The 23,169-nt window shown below is 49.6% G+C and overlaps 1 protein-coding gene across 1 annotated transcript; it reads left to right on the top strand.

The window, feature by feature from the left end:
* The first annotated feature begins 2,230 nt into the window (after positions 1-2,230).
* On the top strand, positions 2,231-16,979 carry Cavin1 (caveolae associated protein 1). The gene is given in 3 exon segments (XM_090350903.1): positions 2,231-2,865; positions 16,159-16,431; positions 16,433-16,979. Coding segments are annotated over 3 exon segments (1,179 nt in total). The 5' UTR covers positions 2,231-2,391; the 3' UTR covers positions 16,865-16,979.
* The last annotated feature ends 6,190 nt before the right edge of the window (positions 16,980-23,169 follow it).

Below are 23,169 nucleotides of genomic sequence, written 5' to 3'. Positions count from 1 at the left end.
GAACCCAGCCTGGGCTCTGTCCCTGAGCTCTTCCCTATCCTGGAGCCAAGCCCCACTTCCCATTTTCTAGAGGTTATTTGGAGGTAAGAGTCTCAGGTTCTCTTGTGCCTGGGCTGGCTTTGAACCTTGATCCTCAGATCCCAGCCTCTTTAGTAGCTAGTATTACAGGGGTGAGCCAACACACCCAGTTCTAACCAGTTTGTTTTTTAATGGAACTTTATGAAGATTTTTGGATCAGTAGCTTCTCTGAACAGTTAGATGATACCTGGGTCCCCCATAGAATAGGTTTTCACACTTCATGATAGTAGATGCCAGGCTAGAAGTGACCTTTTGCCGAGCCCATCATCTATCCTGCTGGGGAAACCCAAGCCTGGTTTCTCAAGCAGGGAAAAGGTTTACAGCCTTTCTGTGGGAAAGGGGGCTGGAATGGCTCCAGGGATTCAGAGCCTCTGCTGTGCCGAGGGCCAGATGTGGGAGCAGGGCAGTCTCTGCCTGCAGAACTCTGTCCTATGGAACCTTCATAGGCCTTTAAGAACTGCTCGTCCCTTTGTGCCAGCCCGCTGACTTAAGACAGCATCAATGAAGTAGTCATGCTCACTCAGAAGGCTGAGTTATGAGGATTGCAGTTCAAAGCCAGCTTGAGCAAAACATCCATGAGACTCATCAGTTAAGCAGCAAAACGACAGGAGTGGAAGCACAGCTCCTAGTAATAGAGCACCATCCTCCAGTGGGGAAAAAAAAAAGCAAAAGCCCAAGGCCCTGAGTTCAAGCCCCAGTACAAAAAAAAGGGGGAGCGGGTGGAGGAGAGGAACAGGAGTATACAGGTCAAGCCAACATGGCTTCTTACCTGCCTTTCTTTAGTTTTCCTTTTCTTTTTTGCCAGTCTCGGACTTAGGCTCAGGGCCTGAGCACTGTCCTTGAGTTTTCTCAAGGCTAGAGCTCTACCACTAGAGCCACAGCACAACTTCTGGCTTTTCTATGTATGTGGTACAGGGAAATCAAACCCTGGTCTTCGTGTATGCTAGGCAAGCGCTCTACCATAGGCCACACTCCTGGCCTCTAGCTTTCCTTTTCTTGTCTGTCAAAGATAGAATCTGTTGGGTTTTGGTGGTTCTAGCTATTCAGGTTACTGAGTTTAAGCCCCAGAATAGACGCAAAGGTGTGTGGTGGGGAGAGATGGGGGGAGAGAATGAATCCATGATTGTCCTGATTGCTTACTGCTAGTCTCTGGGGTCTACAGAGACAAATGGACATGACACACACATCCTATTCTCTGAGTTTGTCTGCTAGAGGAACAAAGAAGGTGGCGATTTTTTAGATGGAAGAGAGGTGAGTCTTTCTTTTTCTGCTGGTCCTGGGGCTTGAATTCAGGTCCTGGGCACTGTCCCTGAATAGATTTGTGCTCAAGGCTAGCATTCTACCACTTGCGCCACAGGGTCACTTTATCAGAATAGTTTACTGGAGATAAGAATCTCCCAGACTTTTCTTCCTGGGCTGGCTTCGAAACACAGTCTTCAGATCTCAGCTTCCTGAGTAGCTAGGGTGATTAGGCAGGTGGCAACTTTGCTCTTTCTGAGGTCAATTCTAAAGAGCAGAGCATTGGAGAAGAGCTTTGCAGCCCCTCACAAGTGCTGCGACTCCATTATACTCCTCCCTTCCTTTCCACAAACCACCCTTCAAACTCCGCAGGGTAATGGTTGCTAACTTTGAGCGAGGGGGTGGGGCGAGAGGAAAGGGAGGAAAGGGAGTCAGAGGCCCCTTGGAAGGAGTTGGTAGAGAGGGAGGCCCTGCAGGCACTGGCGAAAGCCACACCCCGCCTAAGTGTGATCCAGGCTCTCCAGGCCCACCTGACTCTCAGCTGTAGATCTTAAAAGGCTGAAGTGGGTTTGCAGATGAGGGAAAAAAAGAAAAAGAGGAAAAGTAGAGCACACGCTGAGGACTTGATTCCTTTTTTCCAGCTCACATTCCTCCGCCCCAGTCCCCGCTCCGGCCGCCGCCTCCACTAACGGGGCGGGGGGGGGGGGGCTGAGTCTCGCTTGCCAACTATTCCAACCATCCGAGGCCGGGTGGGGCGCTCGGTTCTTGGTGTCCCCCCCCACCCCCGTCGTTAGCTTCCCTCCTCGCCGTCGGTCTCCCCCTTCTGCCCCGATCCCTCCCTCTCTGGGAAGGAGCCAGCCAATGAGCAGCCCGACTCCGGGTTTGGCCCGAGAGCTGGGTTGTGCGCGAATCCCCCGCCCCACAGTTCTGGCCGCCGTTCCGGTGCGCACGGACGTGGCTCGAGTTTCCTCCGCTCTCCGTGCTCTCGCTCGCTCTTCTCCCACTCTCGCTCCTTCTCTCCCGATCTCCCGCTCCACCCAGCCGGCCGGTTCCCTGCACGGCTCCGGGTCAGCCATGGAAGACATCACGCTCCAGATCGTCGAGCGACCGTTTTCGGGCTTCCCCGATGCCACCGAGAGTCCGGAGCCCTCTCCAGTGGGGGCTCCGACTGCCGAAGAGCCGTCGGGGACCGGCTCCGAAGAGCTGATCAAATCGGATCAGGTGAACGGCGTGCTGGTCCTGAGTCTCCTGGATAAAATCATCGGCGCGGTCGACCAGATCCAGCTGACCCAAACCCAGCTGGAGGAGCGGCAGGCGGAGATGGAGGGCGCGGTGCAGAGCATCCAGGGCGAGCTGAGCAAGCTGGGCAAGGCGCACGCCACCACCAGCAACACGGTGAGCAAACTGCTGGAGAAGGTGCGCAAGGTCAGCGTCAACGTGAAGACGGTGCGCGGCAGCCTGGAGCGCCAGGCCGGCCAGATCAAGAAGCTGGAGGTCAACGAGGCCGAGCTGCTGCGGCGCCGCAACTTTAAAGTCATGATCTACCAGGTGAGCCCGCGGGTCGGACGGCTCCCGGGCCTCCCGCCCCGTCCCCCACCCCGACACCCAGCCCTCGTCATCGGCGCCCGTTGCGTGGCTCTCCCGCCAGGCCCACCGCCCTCTTCTTGGAGAGCTCCACTCGGGTGGGGTGCGGGGTGCGGGGAGGGGTCCCGCGGGACATCCTTGCGGAGCGCCGAGGGGGCGCGCTCTGCACTCGGCGCTTCCCCGCCCAGGCCCCTCCCTCTGGCCTCAAACTCAGAAGCGGAACTTGGGTGAGAGTTGGGGGGACTGGACCCCGGAACGCAGCCTTCAGCCCCTTGTCCCCCGACTCGGTTCTGTCAAAAGCTTTCCTATTTGGGTGCAGTTTCAAGGGAATTTCCGAGGGTCCCTGGCGACCGCTGGGGTCCGCTGTAAGCGGACACTGGAGGCCAGGCCCGGACTTGGGGCCTCCGGCGCTTCGGGCCCAATATAGCGGGTGATTCAGGGCTCAAGCACGCACTCGCGGGGGCTGCGCCAGGCGAGGGACGCGACCGCCAGCCCACCTCGCCCGATCCCCGCGCCCCCGCATCAGCCTCGGCTCCCCACCCCGGCTCCTGGCACTTCCCAGCTTGGGATAAGGTAGCCCCACGGGGCACCCCACCCGCGCCCTTGGCCTGCTGGAAGCGGGTGGGACGGGAAGGGGTGGGCGTGGGCTGGAGGAGTGAGGGGAGCGGCGAGGGCGGGGTGAAGAGCCTCCTGGGAGTCCCGGGGTCTGGGCGCGGTGAATCACCCCACATACCTGCGGGGGCCCGGAACTGGCCTGGAGAGGCCGAGTGTGGGGGAGAGGAGGGGCTGAGCCCTAGGCTGCCCTCTGGCCCTCCTCAGGTCCCTTGGCAGTTAGATGCTTCCTTTGCCTAACTCCCCGTTCTTCTCTAAGGGATACAATTTTATTTTATTTTATTTTTTCGTATCAGGATCCTCAGATAAATCTGGGAATGTCAGTATTGCTGCTCCTCTCCACTCCCCTTTTTTAATCCCATTAGCAGTGTGTCTGAGTTGAGGGCTGGGCAGGAATGTGCCCGGCCCTGCCCTCTCCCATCACCCTAGGCCTGGTGGGGCCTGGTTGATGTTCCTGTCCCAAGGTGTCAGGATCTTGAGGGCTTTAGGGGTTACTTTGCACTCTGGTCTCTGAGGGAATGGAAAAAAAAGGAAAGCCGTTCGCCAGCTACCTGAAGGGAGCAGTGGTTTTGCCCACCACTCCGGGGCCTGGTCAGGCTGGTTCTTAGTGACCAATTGAGCTGAGATGAGATCTTGCCACAGGGAACCAAGAGATAGGCAGACTGGGACAGGTGTTTGGGAAGAAAGGAGACACAGAGGTGATGAGCTGACCCCTCTGTGAGGAGATGGTGGTGGGTCAGAGGCAGACATGACACTTATCCCACTTCCCTTCTACTAACTGCTCAGCCTTTCTCCCACATGGTCCTGGGCCTTTACAAAGCTTTCCTTCTTGGTGGGAATGTAGTGGTTCATGCCTGTATTTGTAGCACTTGGGAGGTGGAAACAGGAGGATCACAAGTTCAAGGCCAGCTGGGTTATATAGCCCTAATTTTTTTTTTTTTTTGCCCTGGGGCTTTCTCAGGGCTAGAGCTCTACCACTTGAGCCACAGCACCACTTCTGGCTTTTCTTTATGTATGTGATACCGAGGAATTAAACCCGGGTCTTCATGCATTCTAGACAAGCACTGTACCATTAGGCCAAACTCCCAGCCCTATAGCCCTATTTTTAAAGTCAAAACAAAAAACTCTTTGCATGTATTTATTTTGTGGTGTTGGGACTGAATCTAGGGCTACTTAGAAATTGCTCTACCATTTCAGCTAATATCCCAGCCCCTTTGCTTTCCATATTAGTACACATTAGTACACCCAGAGCTTTTCCCATTTACCCTAACTGCTTGTAGAGTGTGTGTGTGTGTGTAGGGGGGGAATGAATTGAATTGTTTGTTGTTTTAATCTGCCTGACCATGTGGGAAATACAGGGAAGAAAGGCAACCCAGAGGTCTGGGGCAGCAGGTCAGCTCTGTCTTTTCTCCAGGGCCCAGGGTGGTAAAGGATTCCCATGAAGACCATGGGAGATCTCACTTTAAAGATCCCAGATTGTAGAACCTGGAGAAAAGACCTGAGAAAGTTCTCAGCTGGAAGCAAACATCCCTGTGCTAAAGACAGAGATTCTGATAGTTATGGAGACCTGACTTCTCTTCTAAGGCCGAGGACAATCCCTGTGTCCCACTCTTTACACCATTGTGCAGGGATCAGGGTCTACAATAGCAAGGGTGTGTTGCAGAGTGGGTTGGGGAGAGTATCCATAACAGCATGGCTTTGACTGCATGTGTACCAAGCCAGGTCCAGTGAAGGCAGAGAACTGAGGCAGAAGGGTGGCTTAAGGCTGTAGGTAGGTAGGGTATTTACTTAGTTTGGGCAAGTTTGATTTCCAGCACTTCAGAAAGGAGAAGGAGGAAGAGGAGAAAAAAGTGAGGGTAGAGCAGATTAAGTTGATCCTTCAACCTGTTGGGGAAATAACTAAGAAATTAAATGCTCCTGATCTTGACAGGATCTTAGAGGTAAGGAAACAGTAACAGCAAGATGGGTGGGGTTCAGGGTTGCCAAACTTCTCTGAGCTGTGGTACAGAATGTCTAAGGTGGGGAAAAGGAAGTGGAGCCTCCACTTCTTTAGAAAAACAGATGCTTCTCCTCCTCAAGTCTGTGGAGGTCTAAGGCCTGAGAAAGAATGAGGTAAAAATAGCTGTGTGCCTTGGCAGGCCTAATAGGGAAGAATGGGGCCGCATTTATGAGAAAGTTAGGCTAAGGAGTCAGGAAGCTTGGGTAACCAGGAGAAGAAAGAGATTGGAGAGGGGGAAAAGGGGAGAAGGAGAGGAATTATTGAGATGGATTAATTTGGAGAAGTGGTTTCTAGGATGCTGTAATGTTTCTAGAGGGAAAGGTAAGGAAGAGATGTTGTATTTCTCATTGCAGATGGGAGGGGATGATGAGGAATGAGGTAGGGAAGGACACTGAAGAGTCTTGTAGAATCAGGACTTCTGGCCTGACCTAGTTTCTGGGTTGGGGTTCGCTTATCTGCCACAAATAAAAGCCAGCAGTTTAGCATTCCATCCTGTCAGCTGATGCTTAGCTAGGCAACAGGTAGTGAATGAAGAAGAGCGAATTGTACTAGTAATCAGAGTGCACTGATAATTGGAGTGCATGGACTGGGGACTACTGAGAGTCAGGCCAGGTTTTGCTCTAAAATACCATTCTGGGGCTAGAGGCATAACTCAGGTGGTAGAGCAGCAGTCATTGAGCAAAAGTGACCAATCCTAGTCCTGGAAAACAACAAACTATTTTTTTTTGCCAGTCCTGGGACTTGAACTTTCAGCTGGGCACTATCCTTGAATACTTTTTGCTCAAGGCTAGCGCTCTGACACTTGAATCATGGCACCATTTCTGGCTTTTTTCTGTGTATGTGGTTTGGAGGAATCAAACCCAGGGCTTCATGCATGCAAGGCAAGCACTCTACCACTAGGCCACATTCTTGGCCAAAAAACAAAAACTCTTAAAACACCAGGTAACTGGTGAATGTTACAGAGCCAAGCCTATGAGGCAGTGATGTAGATGTTTTTCAGAGCTATTTTAGCATCCAGAAAGAGATGTGTGCCAGTGGCTTACATCTGTAACCTTAGTTACTGGAGGAAGATAAGATATGAAGAACTCAGTTTGAAGAGAACCTGAGCTGAAAAGTCAGTGAGACTGCATATCTTCAATTAATCAACAAAAATCTGAAAGTGAGCTATGGCTCAAGTGGTAGAGTACCAGCGTTGCACAAAAAAGCTAAAGGAAAGCATGAGACCCCACCCAGAGTTCAATTTCCTGTAAGAATAAATGCGCACACACACACACACAGACACACACACACACACACACACATTTCCAGAAAGGGAGATGGAATGGGAATACATATTTTCTGGATTTGTTAGTATGTAGTACCTGAATTGTGAATTGTATTCATGGCCTCTTTTTTTTTTTTTTTTTGGTCCGTTGTGGGACTTGAACTCTGGGCCTGGGCATTGTCCTTGAGCTCCTCAGCTCAACACTACTACTCTACCCCTGAGCCACAGCACAACTTCTGGTTTTCTGGTGGTTAATTGGATATGAGCCTCACGGACTTTAGTGCCTGGGCTGGCTTTGAACCGTGATCCTCAGATTTCGGCCTCCTGAGTAGCTAGGATTACAGATGTGAGCCACCATGCCCGGCTACTCATGGCCTCTTGCTTCTAGATAGCTATTTGAGCCATGACTCCAGGTCTTATTTTTTGTCAGTTCTTGGGGCATTGAACTCAGGGCTTGGGCACTGTCCTTGGGCTTTCTCAAGGCTAGCACACTACCACTTAAGCCACAACACCACTTCTGGCTTCTTCTGTGTATGTGATACCGAGGAATTGAATCCAGGGCTTCGCTTCATGCATGCTAGGCAATCACTCCACCACTTTTTGTGTGTGTGTGTGGGGGGGGGGTCATGGGGCTTGAACTCAGCCTGGGTGCTGTTCCTGAGCTCTTCATCTCAAGGCTAAGCCCTACTTCCCCTTTTCTAGAGGTTAATTGGAGATAAGAGTCTCAAGTCTTTTTGTGCCTGGGCTGGCTTTGAACCGTGATCCTCAGATATCTGCCTCCTAAGTAGCTAGGATTACAGGTGTGAGCCACTGTGCCTGCCTTCCAGCTTTTTTTTTTTTTTTTTGCATCAGTTATTTTCAAGGTGGGTTCTCACTATATGCCTGAGCTGTGATCCTTCTCTTTTTGCTTCCCTACATTTCTGGGGATAATAAGTACATATCCCTGCCCAGCCATTGTACTTCCCCAGTAGCTGGAGCAACAGATGTGTGCCACAGTGTATAGCCCTTGGTTGAGACATAGTCTCTCAAACTTCAATCCCGGATCTCCACATCCCACGCAGCTAGAATTATAGCCTTGAGCCACTATGCCTATGTCTGGAATAGTGTGTGTGTGTGCACTTGAATGCAGGAACTAGGCATTCTCCATGAGCCACAGGTGACTAGCTTTTGGAATAGTGTGTACTTTGAATATGTATCAGTCCTGGAGTTTGTACTCAGAGCCTGAGTGCCATCCCTGAGTATTTTTTGCTCAATTTTGCACTCTATGTGAGGCAAGGGTCTCACATAGTTTCTTGCCTGGTCTGTATTTAAATTGTAATCCTCAGCCTCTTGAGTCACTAGGATTATAGATGTGAGCCACTGGCACGGGACTTCTGGAATCGTTTCCCCCTTCTGCCCTCCTTGCCCCTCCCACCCCTACCTCCACCCCCCCGAGCTTTGGTCATAGGGCTTGAACTCTGGACCTGGGCACTGTCCCTTAGCTCTTCAGCTCAAAGCCAGCTCTCTACCACTTGAGTCACAGAGACACTTCCGGTTTCTTGGTGGTTCATTGGAGTCTGATGGACTTTTGTGCCCAGGCTGGCTTTGAACCTTGATCCTCAGATCTCAGCCTCCTGAGTTAGGATTACAGACACTAGTGCCTGGCTTGGAATAGTTTTGATGAGACAAAGCTGCTGTCTAGCACTTGAGAGCCATCAGACCTGCAGGTGCTGGTGGGTAGAGAAGCCTCTAAAGACTTATGTGGCTAATAGGCACCAAGGGAGATGACAGCAGGTCTGGAATGAGGGTTTGCTGATTCCTCTGCCCTAAATCCTAACCCAGCCTTTAGCTCTTCCCTTCCTAGATGACATGGGAATCAAGGTTACTTTATTCCAAAAGAAACTCAAGCCTCTCAGCTTAGTGTTCAGACCCCTTTCAGCCTTTAAATCTAGTGACTGGAGCCAGGGCGGTGGCTAACACCCGTGATCCTAGCTACTCAGGAGGCTGAGATCTGAGGATCAAAGTTCAGAGCCAGCCTGGGCACAAAAGGATTTGAGAGTCTTATCTCCAATTAACCTCTAGAAAATGGAAAGTGGGGCTTGGCTCTATGGTAATGTGGTAGCCTTGAGCTGAAGAGCTCAGGGACAGCATCCAGGCTGAGTACAAGCCCCATGACACCTCCCCCCCCACCCCCACAAAAACATCTAGTGACTGGAGAATGTGCCTACTATACCTATTCTCCAGAAAAGTTGAGTTTAGGTTATTTTTCTTGGTCATTGAATCCAAGAAACGGTATTTTTGTTTTAGGAGTATTCCCCAAGACAAAAATTTTAGTATCTGCATGTATCTAATGTCCAAAACAACAACAACCAAAAAATGAATATTGTAAAGGCCAAAGTCAAAAGGTGAGGCATTAGTACAGAGGGGCTACTGATAGCGAGAGGGAATGGAGTATCACTGCTGAGCAACAGCTTCAGAGATGAGTGGTGGATTGTACCATTTTTGGAATCATATAACTGTGAATTTTCCTTCCTTCTTTTTTTTTTGCCAGGTCTTCGAACTGTCCCTGAGCTTCTTTTGCTCAAGGCTAGCACTCTGCCACTTGAGCCACAGCGCCACTTCTGGCTTTTTCTTTTTATGTAGTACTGAAGAATCAAACCCAGGACTTCATGCATGCGAGGCAAGCACCCTACCATTAAGCCACATTCCCAGCCCTGGAAGGATCCTTAATGGCAATCAGCTTTATCTTTCTCCTTGTATAGATTAGGAAAGAAGAAGTCACTTGTTTGTTACATAAGACTGAGGGGCCAGGCCGAGAGTTTGGCCTAGTGGTAGAATGCTTGCCGGGAATGATTCCTCAGTACCACATACATAGAAAAAAGCTGGAAGTGGTTCTGTGGCTCAAGTGGTAGAGCTCTAGTCTTGAGAAAGCCCAAGGACAATGCTCAGGCCCTGAGTCAAGCCAGGACTGGCAAAAAAAAAAAAAAAAAAAAAAGATTGGGAGGCCCAAACTGGGGCTAGATCTTCCTTCTGCTTCAGTGAATGCTCCCACCCTGATCTCCTGTTCCAAAGCAAGCAGCAGAAATCAGGATGAGGGCTACCCTTAACCTGAGGGCTCCTTATTCTCTGAGAGACTGAATTCCTAGAATGAGGATGCTATCTCTGTGTGACTGCGTGTGGTGTGAGTACATGCACACTTTGTTGGCTACAAGTGGTCAACACTAGAGCTATTAACTTCATGAGTGCTGAAGCAAAAGCATTGCAGGGTCTCCCATCCCAGTGACAGTGAGTAGGAAGGTGGAAAATATAAGGATTGAGCTTCTGGCTGACCACAGTTTTCCCCAGCCTGGACTCTGCCTGTGTAGAAGAGAGGCATTTTGGTTTTCTCTTTTATCTGCATCTTTGACAGACTCTCATTGTCAGGTTAGGACCTGCTATTTTGCTACTTTGGGGTTTTGTGACTATACAGGTCTTAATAAATGCTGCTATTGTTTGTTTAATTCTGCTGTGTCCTTAGCTATCCCTCTCCTCAATCAGAAGCAGTCTTCTTACTGGCTCCTGAGGAGGAAGAATGGGGCCCCAGGACAAAGATCTACCTGTGGTTAAGATTAAAAAAAAAAAAAAAAAAGCTTAGTTTTAGATTCTGATTTCCCTGTGCATTGTGTGTGTGTGTGTGTGTGTGTGTGTGTGTTGATACTGGGGCTTGAACTCAAGAACCTGAGCACTACCTGCCTCTTAGCTTTTTTACTCAAGGCTGTACTTCTACCAGTTAGGCCACACCTCACACTATACTTCCATCTTTTTGTTGATTACTTGGAGATGAAAGTTTCTCAGATTTGTCTTCGTGCAGTGGCTTTCCACCATGATTCTTTGAACTCAGCCTCCTGAATAGCTAGGATTCAAGGTATGAGCCACTGCGCATGTCTGTTTCTCTTTTAATCCAGAACAGCACCCAGTACCCACCTTACCTTCAGGAACAAGGAGACAAAGAAATGTGTACCTTCTCTTTACCAGTTAGAGTACACACTGATCCAGTAGGAAAAAAAACCCAGCAGCGTCTCCTCATCTCTCTAGCCCTAGTAGGAGTAGTCAGCCATACCCAGTAAGGGCAGAAGATGGGAGCCCACAGACAGGACCAGGGAGGCCTCTAGGGAGAGGAAGGGAGGCTCCATTAAAGCTGTTTATTAATTCATGGGCTTGGGTTTGTCCCATCCCTTTCAGCCCCAGGGCTGAAGCATTTTAAATGTGGGTGTTTTTTTCCCCCTTGCCCTAATACATTATGTGTTCCCTTCCCTACTTACCAGCATGCTACAGAGACCTCTTTCAACCCCATCCACACCCATCCCAAGCCCAATTTAAACCCCTTTTCCTCATCTTAGCCTGAGAAGAAGCCGAATGCACCTTCTGCCGGGGCCTTACCCAAGATCGTGCCTTTTGACCTTCTGCCTGAGACTGAGCCTTTTGACCTGAAGCCTGAGCTCCCAGACTTTGAGCAGACGCCTAGGACACTGCCCTATTACCCAGAACCTGGGCCCTGGTCTACCACTGAGGAGCCAACAGCCGGTGGGGGCATCTAGGATCTGTTAGTCCTCTGGGGCCGTTGGGCATGGGATGTCACTCCAGTCCTCCATCAGCCAGGATGGGCAGCCCTTCTAAGCCACTGCCTTTGTGAGTGGCTCATAGACATTGGAGACATGGGGTGAATGTGATGTGTACAATGGGGTGGGAGGGAAAGGGAAAGGGCTTTCCGGGTTTCCCCCCTCCCACAGCCAGCACAGGCACTTGAACTCAGGGCCTCATGCTCTCCCCTTTGCTTTTTCCCAATCAACTCTGGCCCTTTTCCATTTTAACCACATCTCTACTTTGGGCATTTTGCTGGTTCATTGGAGATAAGAGTTTCTCAGATTTGTCTGCTTGGGCCGGCTTCAAACCTCCATTCTCAGATCTCAGTCTCATGAGTTGCTAGTATTTATTATAGGCAGAACTACAAGTTTTGTTTTCAGTTTTTTTTTTGTTTGTTTTTGTTTTTTGTGGGTCATGGGGGTTGAACTCTGAGCCTGGCACTGTCCCTGAGCTCTTCAGAGGCTCAAGGCTACCGCCCTAACCCTTGAGCCACAGCACCACTTCCTGTTTTCCAGATAAAAGTCTCATGTTCTTTAGAATCTTTAGTGTCCAGGATGGCTGGCTTTGAACTGTTATCCTCAGATCTCAGCCTCCTGAGTAGCTAGGATTACAGGCATGTGCCACCACGCCCAGCCTGTTTTGTTTCATTTGTTTTTTGTTCTTAGTGCTGGGGATGGAACCCAGAGCCTCCTATGTGCACAGCAAGCTCTCTACTATGGAGGTACCTCCCAGCTGGTAGCTGTTTTAATGATAGAGCTCCCGGCACCCAAAAACTGCACCTAAAATCTGCCCTGCATGAAGCTGCAGGAAACTGGGTGTGGCTTTGGATTTTCTCTTCCTGGCCTCCTCAGGGACAGGCCAGTTTGGCTCAGAGCCTGTTTGGGGGAGCGCCTCTTGAGGCCTAGGCCTGGGGGACTGTTCTGTGCCTTCTCTACCAGCTCCTTGTAGCTGAGGAAAACATTTAGACTTACTTTTTCCATTTTTTTTTTTTCAGAAAACATTTCGCAAAGGAATCCCTTATGCTTGCCAGATTCTGCCTTGGGCAGGGCTCTCAGAAGCTGCCAGCTCAAGAGAGGGGGAAGGGGTCAGAAAGAGGAGGAATATTTTAGTTGGCTCTGGCTTCCTTTCTCCCTTTCCCTATAGTGAGGCTTTTTTTTTTTTTTTAATTCTTTTCCCATAAATATCTCAGTAAGAAGCACTTTGGGGCATTTTTTTTCTTTTCTTCCTTCATTTATTTATTTATTTGTTTGCCAGGCATGAGGCTTGAACTCAGGGCCTGAGCACTGTCCTTGGGCTTTCTCAAGGTTAGAGAGCTCTACCACCTGTACCACAGCACCATTTCTGGCTTTTTTTTTTTCCTGTACATGTGGTACCAATGAATCGAACCTGGGTCTTCGTGCATGCTAGGCAAGCACTCTACCACGAGGCCAAACTCCTGGCCCTCTTTTCTCTTTTGGTGCTGGTACTGGAGCTTAAACTCAGGAGTTCGGCTCTGTCCCTTATATTTTTGCTCAAGGCTAGTACTCTTATCAGTTACGCCACAGCTCCATGTCCAGTTTTTTTGCCAATTAATTGGGGATAAGAGTCTTATGGATTCATCTGCCTGGGCTGGTTTCAAACTTTGATTCTCACAGCTTAGCCTCCCAGTAGCTAGGATAACGGGCACAAGCCACCAGTGCCTGGTGGTTCCTTATCTTGGCAGCCTAAAGCGGAGGGTCTTTGGATTCTCCTTTCATTCTGCACATCCTTTTAACCTACCTCCCTAGGCAGTAGTTCCTGTCTGTCTCTCTATCCTGGAAATTGAACTCAGGGCCTTGCTCTTGCTAGGCCAGAACTCTAACCACTTGATCCTTGTTCCTGGTTCTCTGAATTACCTCTCCAGTGTCTTCCCCAGCAGTGAGTGGAGACAGAGCTGGTTAGCACTAAATCAAATGGCTATTTAGAGCCATTTGGCACTTTTCCCTTCTCCTTAACAAATGTGAAATGCCTGGCCAAGGACCAGGTATGTAGTAGGTGCTCACTCAAATTATGATCTTATAAAGATCTTCCTAAGCCAGAAGATCTTAAATTTCTATAGCAGATTCTAGAGGTGGAGGTAGAGTGGAAGAGGTGGGAGCTGTCCTGGGGCTCCTCTAATTCCATCCTGGACTCATGCCTTCTGGGTATGGGGGGGGCTGTGTGTACTTGGCAGGGGTCAGGGGAAACTGCATGTTTTTGTTCAGATCTGGTCATTAAAGGTAACTCTGGAAAACAAGCCTGTTGGGAGTGGTGGTTTTGTTTAATACAAATGGGAAAATGAAATAAGCAGAACCATCTCCTTATACCCCCTAAGGCCCCTCCATGGGCCTAGGAATTCTGCCAGGGAAGCAGGCGTGGAACAAAGGTGCCTGACCTTGTGTGTCTGGGGTAGGGGGAAGTGCTTTTTGTGTACTCTTGGCTGTTGTAGCAACTGGTAGACTGGGTGGGCCCAAGACAACACTCCAAGGCTGTGAGTCATGGGGGAAACCTGACTTGGAAAAAGGAAGGGGGAGAAATCCACTAATGGAAGGGAAATGCTAAGGATACACTCTCTCCAGAGCCGGCCTACAAGACATTGTCCAGGCATTCAGGTCAAGTTGTTCCTTCCTGTCTCCAACCTTCCACCAAAAAGGTGGAAGCCCATGGTAAATGTGTTATGCCCCCCAACTACTTTTCTGGTCTGGGTAGATGCCCCTAAATTCAAGAATAAATGTCCCCACATTGAGACTGCTCCTGATACTGTACTTTAAGAGCTTTCCTTGGGTGCCAGGAAGACAGAATTGGCCAGGAGAAGCATGCAGCTCTCTTCTCAATCTCCTTTTCCTCCGTAGTTGGCAAAAACCCTTTATCTAGAAAGCCAGAGGAGGCCAGGAAAACCAGCTTGGCCTTCAGGAGTTGGGCAGGAGAAAGAAAATTTGCTTTCTAGCAGCTGGGACTATATCCTGATTCTTCTCTGCAGTCATTCTTCAATTCCCCCCATCTATCCACAGTATTTGAGCTTAGGGAAAGGAGAATCTTTACCTCATCTTTCAGTAGGACACACACAGGGGTGGTCTGCTAGCAACAGAATTTAATTCAAGTGAGTCTTAAAATGATGAATTCTTAATGGTAGAAATCTCCAGTGGCAGACAGGAAGATGACTACAAAAGAGCCAGATGCTGGTAGCTCAGGCCTCTGTAATCATAGGATCTGAGGGCTGAGGTTTGAAGCCAGACTGGAGAAAAGTCTTCCAATTAACCACTAAAAACTTTGAAGCAGAGCTGTGCCTCAAGTGGTAGAGCATTAGTCTGGAGTGAGAAAAGCCAAGAGAGAGCACAAGACCCTGAGTCCTAGGTACTTGTGCCCAGGCATACACAGAGACTCAAAAGATACAGCTGAAATCAGAGGGAGTGCTGAGAAGCTGCAACCTTCCTACACTCAGAAACAAAAAACAAAACCTTTCCCTGTCATTGCCTTGGTGAATAAGAGGCAGAACTATGCCCAGGATGCCCATGATAGCACTAAGCCACTTATGGCAGGTAGAGACTACAAGTCCCAGCATGCTTTGTGCCCAGGACACCTTGCTTGCTGGGAGGTGTAGTAGGGTAATGGAGAGCTAGAGGTGGCTTGATGCCCAACAGAGCTGTTGCCCAGTTGAGAGAAGAGGTGGAGCTAGCTTTCTCTCTTTGTCCCTGCTAATGTTATTGACAGGGAGGGAAGGAAGTTGGGAGGAGGTGTTCCTAGTTTTCAGTGTAAACCAGGAAATTGGGGGGGGGGGGGGCAGGGAGGGATGTTGATGCAAAGGAAAACTAAAGAAGAGGGGGAGGGAGGAGGGAATGAATTCTGTAACAAGTGGTTCCAGTGGAATCCAAAGAGATTCCAAGCAGTGTGTGTGTGTGTGCTTGTGCAAGAGAGGGGTCAATTTGTGTTGCCTCATTTTTTTAGGAGATGGGATTTTCTTACAATTTTGGGAAAACGTCTTCAGAAAACCTTTTAGAAAAACTACTACTGTCTCATCTGCTGGTCTGAAGTAGCTGAAGCCAGTCTAATAGAAGCTCCTGTTTATGTTCTGGCTCAGGCTCCTTTCTGTGCTCAACGTCCTCTGCTTTTTGAAAGTGGGGATATTGTACATGTCAGGGGGGGGGGATCATGACCACTGGTGGAGCCAAAAAATATGAGAAAGTTGTGGAAGAGTGTGTGTGTGTGTGTGTGTGTGTGAGAGAGAGAGAGAGAGAGAGAGAGAGAGAGAGAGAGAGAGAGAGAGAGAGAGAGGGAGGGGAGTGAGTTTGGCTCAAGTCTCCTTCCCTGTTTCTGAAATGGCTCTAAGTGGCTGGAAAAAACGCAGTGCCGAGCCCCCACCTTCAAGCTACCCTATGGCCTGTGAGCTCATCCCCTGTCTCCAAATCAGATTGTCTCAACTAAACTCTTGCTTTTTGGCCAGGCTGGGGCGTTACGTAATTCTGGACACCAGAGGGCGCCATGCCACTTCTAAAGTTACACTGCATCTCCCCAAATCAAGCCTTTTCCGGTGGCTTTAAGAGCTGTGGGGGTTGGAGGCTTTCCGAGACATTAAGTGCAATTATAATGCCGGCCACCCTCCCACCTGGTGCTGCTGGCTCAGGGACTACTTAAGTCGCAGGTGGCTGATTTCCCGGGGTAGCACGCAGGTAAGGGTCCCCCTTCTGTCCCCAGGATCAACCGCCCGGGGTCTGCCCCCCCCCCCCCCGCGCCCGCCTGGCCCCTGCCCCAGGCCCGCGCTCATCCTGCACTGATCTTTTCCCAGGACGACGTGAAGCTGCCAGCGAAACTGAGCGTCAGCAAGTCCCTCAAGGAGTCGGAGGCGCTGCCGGAGAAGGAAGGCGACGAGCTGGGCGAGGGCGAGCGCCCGAGGAGGACGCCGCGGTGCTGGAACTCATCCTCCGACGAGGCGGTGGAGGTGGAGGAGGTGATCGAGGAGTCCCGCGCGGAGCGCATCAAGCGCAGCGGCCTGCGCCGCGTGGATGACTTCAAGAAGGCCTTCTCCAAGGAGAAGATGGAGAAGACCAAGGTGCGCACAGCGCGAGAACCTGGAGAAGACGCGCCTCAAGACCAAGGAGAACCTGGAGAAGACGCGGCACACGCTGGAGAAGCGCATGAACAAGCTGGGCACGCGCCTGGTCCCCGCCGAGCGCCGCGAGAAGCTCAAGACGTCGCGTGACAAGCTGCGCAAGTCCTTCACGCCCGACCACGTGGTCTACGCGCGCTCCAAGACGGCCGTCTACAAGGTGCCGCCCTTCACCTTCCACGTCAAGAAGATCCGCGAGGGGGAGGTGGAGGTGCTGAAGGCCACCGAGATGGTGGAGGTGGCGCCCGATGAGGACGACGAGGAGGGCGCCCCGCGTGGGGAGGCCGCCGACCTGCTGCGCGGGAGCAGCCCCGACGTGCACACGCTGTTGGAGATCACCGAGGAGTCGGACGCCGTGCTGGTGGACAAGAGCGACAGCGACTGAGCCCTTCCCGCGCGCCGCGTGCGCGTGCGCGTGCGCGTGCGCGGTGGGGGGGGCCGGGCCCGGATGGGCTGGGTCCGCCGCGCCTCCCCCCCCCCCCCCCCCCCCCCCCCCCCCCCCCCCCGCCGCCGCCGCCGCCGCCGCCCGCCGCAGCTCTCCCACCCCCTACCTCCCTACTTTCCCCTCTCCAAACTTGCTCTTTTGCATTTTCCTCGGCCCCTTTCCGGTTGAGAATTTTCTAAAAGTATCCATTGCTCCCCTCGTCCCGCTTTGTGGAGTGGGCCTGCCAATCACGGTTCGTGGGCGGGAGGCAGGCCCAGTCCCCACCGTGGACGTAGCCTGGAGAGGATTATGTTTTTCCATATTGGTGATCCCTGGAGGGTCCCATGGGGGTGGGGGTGGGGCTGGAAACGGCCTGCCGCCAGCCACCACACCTGGTCACCGGGCTATGTCATTCCTGCACTTTGAGCTCTTCTTGTTCTCACCCCAGCAGTCTCTGAAGACAAAATTACTGCAGGAAGAGTGAATGCAATTATCATAAAGAGCCCCCATGCCCATAGACTCCTACAAGAAGATTTGAGAGTCTCTGTGGGAACTTGAGGCTGGGTGGTGGGTTAGCTGCAGTGCCAGGGGAAAGAAGAGGGTGGGGACACATGTAGGGAGGGGCACTTTTACACACCTGCACTCTGTCTGCACACTGGAGCACAAGGCTATGGCTTTTGGAGGAAGGAGGAACTAGGAAAAGGATGAAGGGAGAAGCGTCTTTATTAGTAGCATGGAAAACACTGGATAAAATCCCACTGGAAGGGGAGTCCCAGGACCCCAGGACCATTTTCAGAAATAGGGAAGGCAGCATGGATGAGGGGTGATGCAAAGAGAAACAAGGGATGACTCTCCCGGAGATCCCTTGACTGGTGTCTTTCTATGAAATTAGGGTCCCAGAGGGGCAGCAGCAAGCTGCAGGAGAGCTGGGAGTTAAGAGCCAGGCTGGGGGAAAGAGCAAGGGTTGCTAATGGATTGGCTGTGTGTGAGCTGATAGCTGGAGGGGAGGTCGGGGCAGGGTGGGGTAGAGCAGACTGAACAGCTGTTCCCACTGAAGCAATTGCAGATCTTTCTCTAACATACAGTTGTAGGTCTTGTCCAGACCCTGCTGGTTCCCTCTCTTTGGGGAGTGCCTTTACTGAAACATTTGGGGCAGTCTGAGGCTTGATTTCTGTCATCTGCTGACCAGGTTATCCGCAGGACATTTTAGTTCCCGTGTTATTCTCCTTTAAAGTCCTGTCAGAGTAAGGACAGCCCTCTTCCTTTCCCAAGTCACAGCCCCAAAGGATTGCTGGGGGCTTTCACTTTCTGCCCAACTCCTTGTCTTCTTGGCTCTGCTTTTTTTTTTTTCCTTTTAGGATTATAGCTAATTGTGTTAAGGGGGTGGGAGGGAAGGAGTCTGGGGACACAAACCTTAAAATTTTCCCTTTTTTTTTTTTTTCCTGATTCCCTTCTCTCCTTTGAATGGTTGGAGATTTGTCAGCTGAAGGAGATGCAGGATTGTGGGACGAGGTCCCTTGGTGCTGATGGGCAGATGCAGTTTCCTGTGGGTTCTGGGGAGCCTCTTATGTTGCTGTGTCCTGGTGAGCAGCCCGACCAATAAAACCTGCTTTTCTAAAAGGATCTGTGTGAGGTTATGTTCTCCAAAGCAATTAATTTAGGTAGAAGACTGGATAGGGGGAAGGAAAGAGAGGGGGAAAGAGAGAGGACTGGCCCGTTATACTTACTCAGCTGGCTGGGCTAGGGGTGGAGGAGAGAATGATAATGTATTGGACCTTTTTTTTTTTTTTTCTAGAAAGGATCTAAGCCCTGTGGCATGTAAGTACTTATTTAATCTATTACGAGGTTGAATTCCAAATAAAACCGCTACTCAACCATTCCCATTAAAATACCTTTTTTTTCTCTGTTCTAGCCTAGTCATCCTAACCATCCCTTTCTCAGACTTTCATAGAACTTCTTATTTTATTTATTTTTACCAGTCTTGGGGCTTGAACTTAGGGCCTGGGGCACTGCCCTTGAGCTTTCTCAAGGCTAGAGCTCTACCACTTGAGCCTCAGCACCACTCTGGCTTTTTTTTTTTTTTTTTTAATATGTATGGTACCGAGGAATTGAACCCAGGTCTTTTTTTATGCTAGGCAAGTGCTTTACCACTAGGCCAAACTCCCAGCCCCACTTCCAGCTTTTTGTATGTGTATGTGGTACTAAAAAATCAAACCCTGGGCTTTGTATATGCTAGGCAAGCATATTACCACTAGGCCATGCTTCTGACCCTGACAACTCCTTGTAAAAAGAAAAAAATCAATAAAGGGGAGCAGAAGTTTGGCTTAGTGGTAGAATGCTTGCCAAGCATGCATGAAGACTGCCGTTCAATTGCTCGGTAACAAAGAAAAAAGCCGAAGTGATGCTGTAGCTCAAGTGGTAGAGCTCTAAACTTGAGAAAGCCCAAGGACAGTGCTCAGGCCCTGAATTCACAGCCCAGGACTGGCAAAAAAAAAAAAAGAATAAAGAAAAAAAATCAATAACACTGTCCAATGAGTGAATTACAAGATCCTTTCCTTTGCAAGTGGCATAAACTTGCCTCAAACCACTCTCAGCAAAATCAAACAAAACATCAAAGCCAAAAATAAGCTCAGAGGGAATTTACAAAATTGAAAAAGTCCCCAGAAATAGGTCCAGGGTGGCTGACATACACAGCTTCCTGATAAGATGCTACTAGGAACTCATCTCTCTTGTATCTTTGCTCTTCTGTGTTTGTTACAACATTAATTTCTGTTAATCATTAAATTCTCCCCACATAGCAGTGAAGAGGACCCTCAACAACTGCAGGATTGTGGCCTCCCCAGCAGAGCAACCACAGTGCAGTGAATGTATTTCCAGATCCTTTCAGCTAGCATCTTAGCAATGATTTCCATTGCTAAGTATGCACAGCCAAGTATGTCTCTGGCCAAATAGACATGTGAACACGTGAAACTTGTAATTAAGTGTAAAAGAAAGCCTATGGGTACAGAATAGCAAAACAGCAAGGCCCTGGTGTCATTCTCAATCACTTAAATGAGCAAATAAGTATTAAATAAATAAAATTAAAAGGGTGGGGGGCATAGTGATGCACCAATATAATCCCAGCACTTGGGAAGCAGGAGTGTCTGCAGTTCGAGGCCAGCCTGGGCTACATAAAGATGTGATACCAGGGCTTTTCTTTTCTTTTTTTCTTATTTTTTAAAGAAAAAAGTGAAGAAGCATTATTTGCCAGAGGGAAATTATGTTGGCTTCTTTTAAGAGAAAAGGGAAAGGAAGGCAGGCAGACAAAACAACCAACTGTTCTTTCCCAATGATCTGTTTGTAACTGTGCTAGGAGCCAGTGATGACAAAGACAACAAAATCTAGCTCTTGATTCGAAAGAGTTTGCAATTAGTGGGAGAGGCAGATGTTCAAAATAGCTCAAAAAGCTGCTTGTAGGAGGAAAAACAAGGCTCAATGTCAATGTCAGGGGTGGGGCGAGGTGGTAATGGGGAAAACCAGCTCTGCTTGGGGATTATGGGAAAACAGGAGGAAAGGGGCTTTTAAGTTCCTACTCTAAACATGGGCAGGCTTTCAGGAGACATTGCTGGAAGGCAGAGGCAGCATTGAACTTGATTTTCAGGCCACTGGATCTTTAAGAAAATGTCTCGGATATTATTACATTGGTTCTTCCTATTCAGTTAGAAGTATAGCTACACATTGTTTGAAGTCCTTAATGGATTTTCGACAGTGTGCAACATGGCAGAGTGATGTTCCAGAGTGTAATTTATACAACACAAGGGGCTTCAACATCATTAGGAAGTAATAACCTTAGGGGACCACTATAGTATATATCATCCATCATTGACTGAAACATTGCTATGTGGCACATGACTGGCCAGCTCAAAGAGAACAAGTAAGTTCCTGTGGAATGGCTGCCAAGATATCCTTTGAACTTCAAGGAATCATGGAGTACAGGCTGGAAGAGTAGGAATTAGAGAATCTCTGGGGACTTTTGCAGGAGTTGTTGAAGGATCTCTCTCTCTCTCTCTCTCTCTCTCTCTCTCTCTCTCTCTCTCTCTCTCTCTCCCTCTCTCCCTCTCTCCCTCTCTCCCTCTCTCCCTCTCTCCCTCTCCCTCTCTCCCTCTCCCTCTCCCTCTCCCTCTCCCTCTCCCTCTCCCTCTCCCTCTCCCTCTCCCTCTCCCTCTCCCTCTCCCTCTCCCTCTCCCTCTCCCTCTCCCTCTCCCTCTCTCTCTCTCCTCTCTCTCTCTCTCTCTCTCTCTCTCTCTCTCTCTCTCTCTCCTGCTCCTAGGATTTCCAAGCTCTGAGACTGTTTCAAATTCCAGATTCTTGACACACAGTCTGATTAAACCCAGTTAACACTAGTATCCCCCCCTAGATTACTTTAATTATCTATGGCCAGGGGGATAGGATCATATCTTAGATGTGACCAAAGGGGTTACATTCTGGTGTATGATTGGTGAGTTGGGAGGAGAAAATCCTGGAAAAGGATTAATGAGCTAGAATACCAAGAGGTATCTAGCTATTGAAAACAACAGATGTAGGCTGGGAATGTGGTAGAGTGCTTGCCTAGCGTGTGTGAAGCCTGGGTTCCATTCCTTAGTAGCACATAAACAGAAAAAGCCAGAAGTGGTGCTGTTGCTCAAGTGGTAGAGTACTAGCTTTGAACAAAAGAAACTTAGGCCCTGAGTGGGACTGACAAAAAAGAAAAAAGAAAAACAGACAGCACCCAGGTCCTGAATTCAAGCCCCAGGGCAACACACACACACACACACACACACACACACACACACACACACACAAGCTGACAGTTTGACTCAAGTAGTACAGTGCCAGCCTTGAGCAGAAAAAGCAAGCAAGAATATGAGGCCCTGAATTCAAGCCCCAGTATAGCAAAAAAGAATAAAAGGCCACTGCTGGTTCAATCTGCTTCCATAAACATTATCTCAGGTAACTGATTTGTCCAGCTCTGCAAAGCCTTGTGCCTTCGTACACAGCTGACCAGAATGAAGCCCTTGAACATGGCTAATTTGTTAAGGTCCTGTTGAGCCAATGAAATCCGTTCTGTCTGGATTAGAATTAGGAGCCAAGTATTTTCAGGCAAGTCATAACATGTAAAGGGAAGAACAGGAGTTTATTTCACAAACTTCTTGGAACTGCTTTTCCTAAGGTGTGGTTATATATTCTTCATTGGAATTTGGTAGCAATCTCAGGCCTCTGCCTCTCTCTCCCTCTCCCTCTCTCTCTTCCCTTTCCCTGCCTTTTTCCAGTCTTGATTTTTGTTTTGTTTGGTTTTGTTTTGCTCAAGGCTAACACTGTAGCCTCACCCACAGTTCCTTTTACAGCTCTTTTTTAGTAGTTTGTGGGAGATAAGAGTCTTGTAGGCTTTCTTCCCCTAGGCTAACTTTCAATTGCAATCCTTACATCTCAACCTCCTGAGTTGCTAGGATTCCAGGTATGAAGCCACCAGAGTCTCCCTTGCTTGCTGCCTGCCTTCCTTCCCTCATTCATTCTTCCCTCCCTCCCTCCGTCTCTTCCTTCCTCCCTTTCTTTGCCAGTCCTGGGACATGAACTCAGGGTCTGGCACTGTCCTTGGGCTTTTTTTTTTTTTTTTTTTTTGCCAGTCCTGGGTTTGAGCTCAGGGCCTGAGCACTGTCCTTGGACTTTCTCAAGGCTAGAGCTCTACCAATTGAGCCTCAGCACCACTTCCGGCTTTTTTCTATGTATGTGGTACTGAGGAATCGAACCCGGGTCTTCATGCATGCTAGGCAAGCACTTTAACCACTAGGCCAAACTCCCGGCCCCTGTCCTTGGGCTTTCTCAAGGCTAGCGCTCTACCATGTGAGCCACAGCACCACTTTTGTCTATTTCTGTATATGTGGTAGGGAAGAATTCAGTCCAGGACTTTGTGCACGTTAAGCAAGCACTCTACCACTAGACCACACTTCTAGCCCTCTTTCTTTTTTAAGACAAAGTTTTATTATGTAGCCCAGGCTGGCCTTGAACTTGTGACCCTCTGGCCTCAACCTCCTGAGTGCTGGGATTATGGGCACACATACACACTACCATACCCTTCTGGGACTCTCTCTCCCCTTCCTCCCCCCCCCCCCCCCGCCAGTCCTGGGGACTGAACTCAGGGCCTGAGCACTGTCCTTGGGCATTCCTTGGGCTCTACCATTTTAGTCACAGCACAACTTCCAGCTTTTCTTTCTTTCTTTTTTTCTTTTTTTTTCTTTTTTTTTTTTGCC

Source organism: Megascapheus bottae, chromosome 17 (genome assembly GCF_031878675.1).
Source record: "Megascapheus bottae isolate mThoBot1 chromosome 17, mThoBot2.hap1, whole genome shotgun sequence".
Lineage (NCBI taxonomy): Eukaryota > Metazoa > Chordata > Mammalia > Rodentia > Geomyidae > Megascapheus > Megascapheus bottae.
The sequence above is the reverse complement of the archived record's forward strand: the minus strand, read 5'-3'. Positions and strand labels throughout refer to the sequence as shown.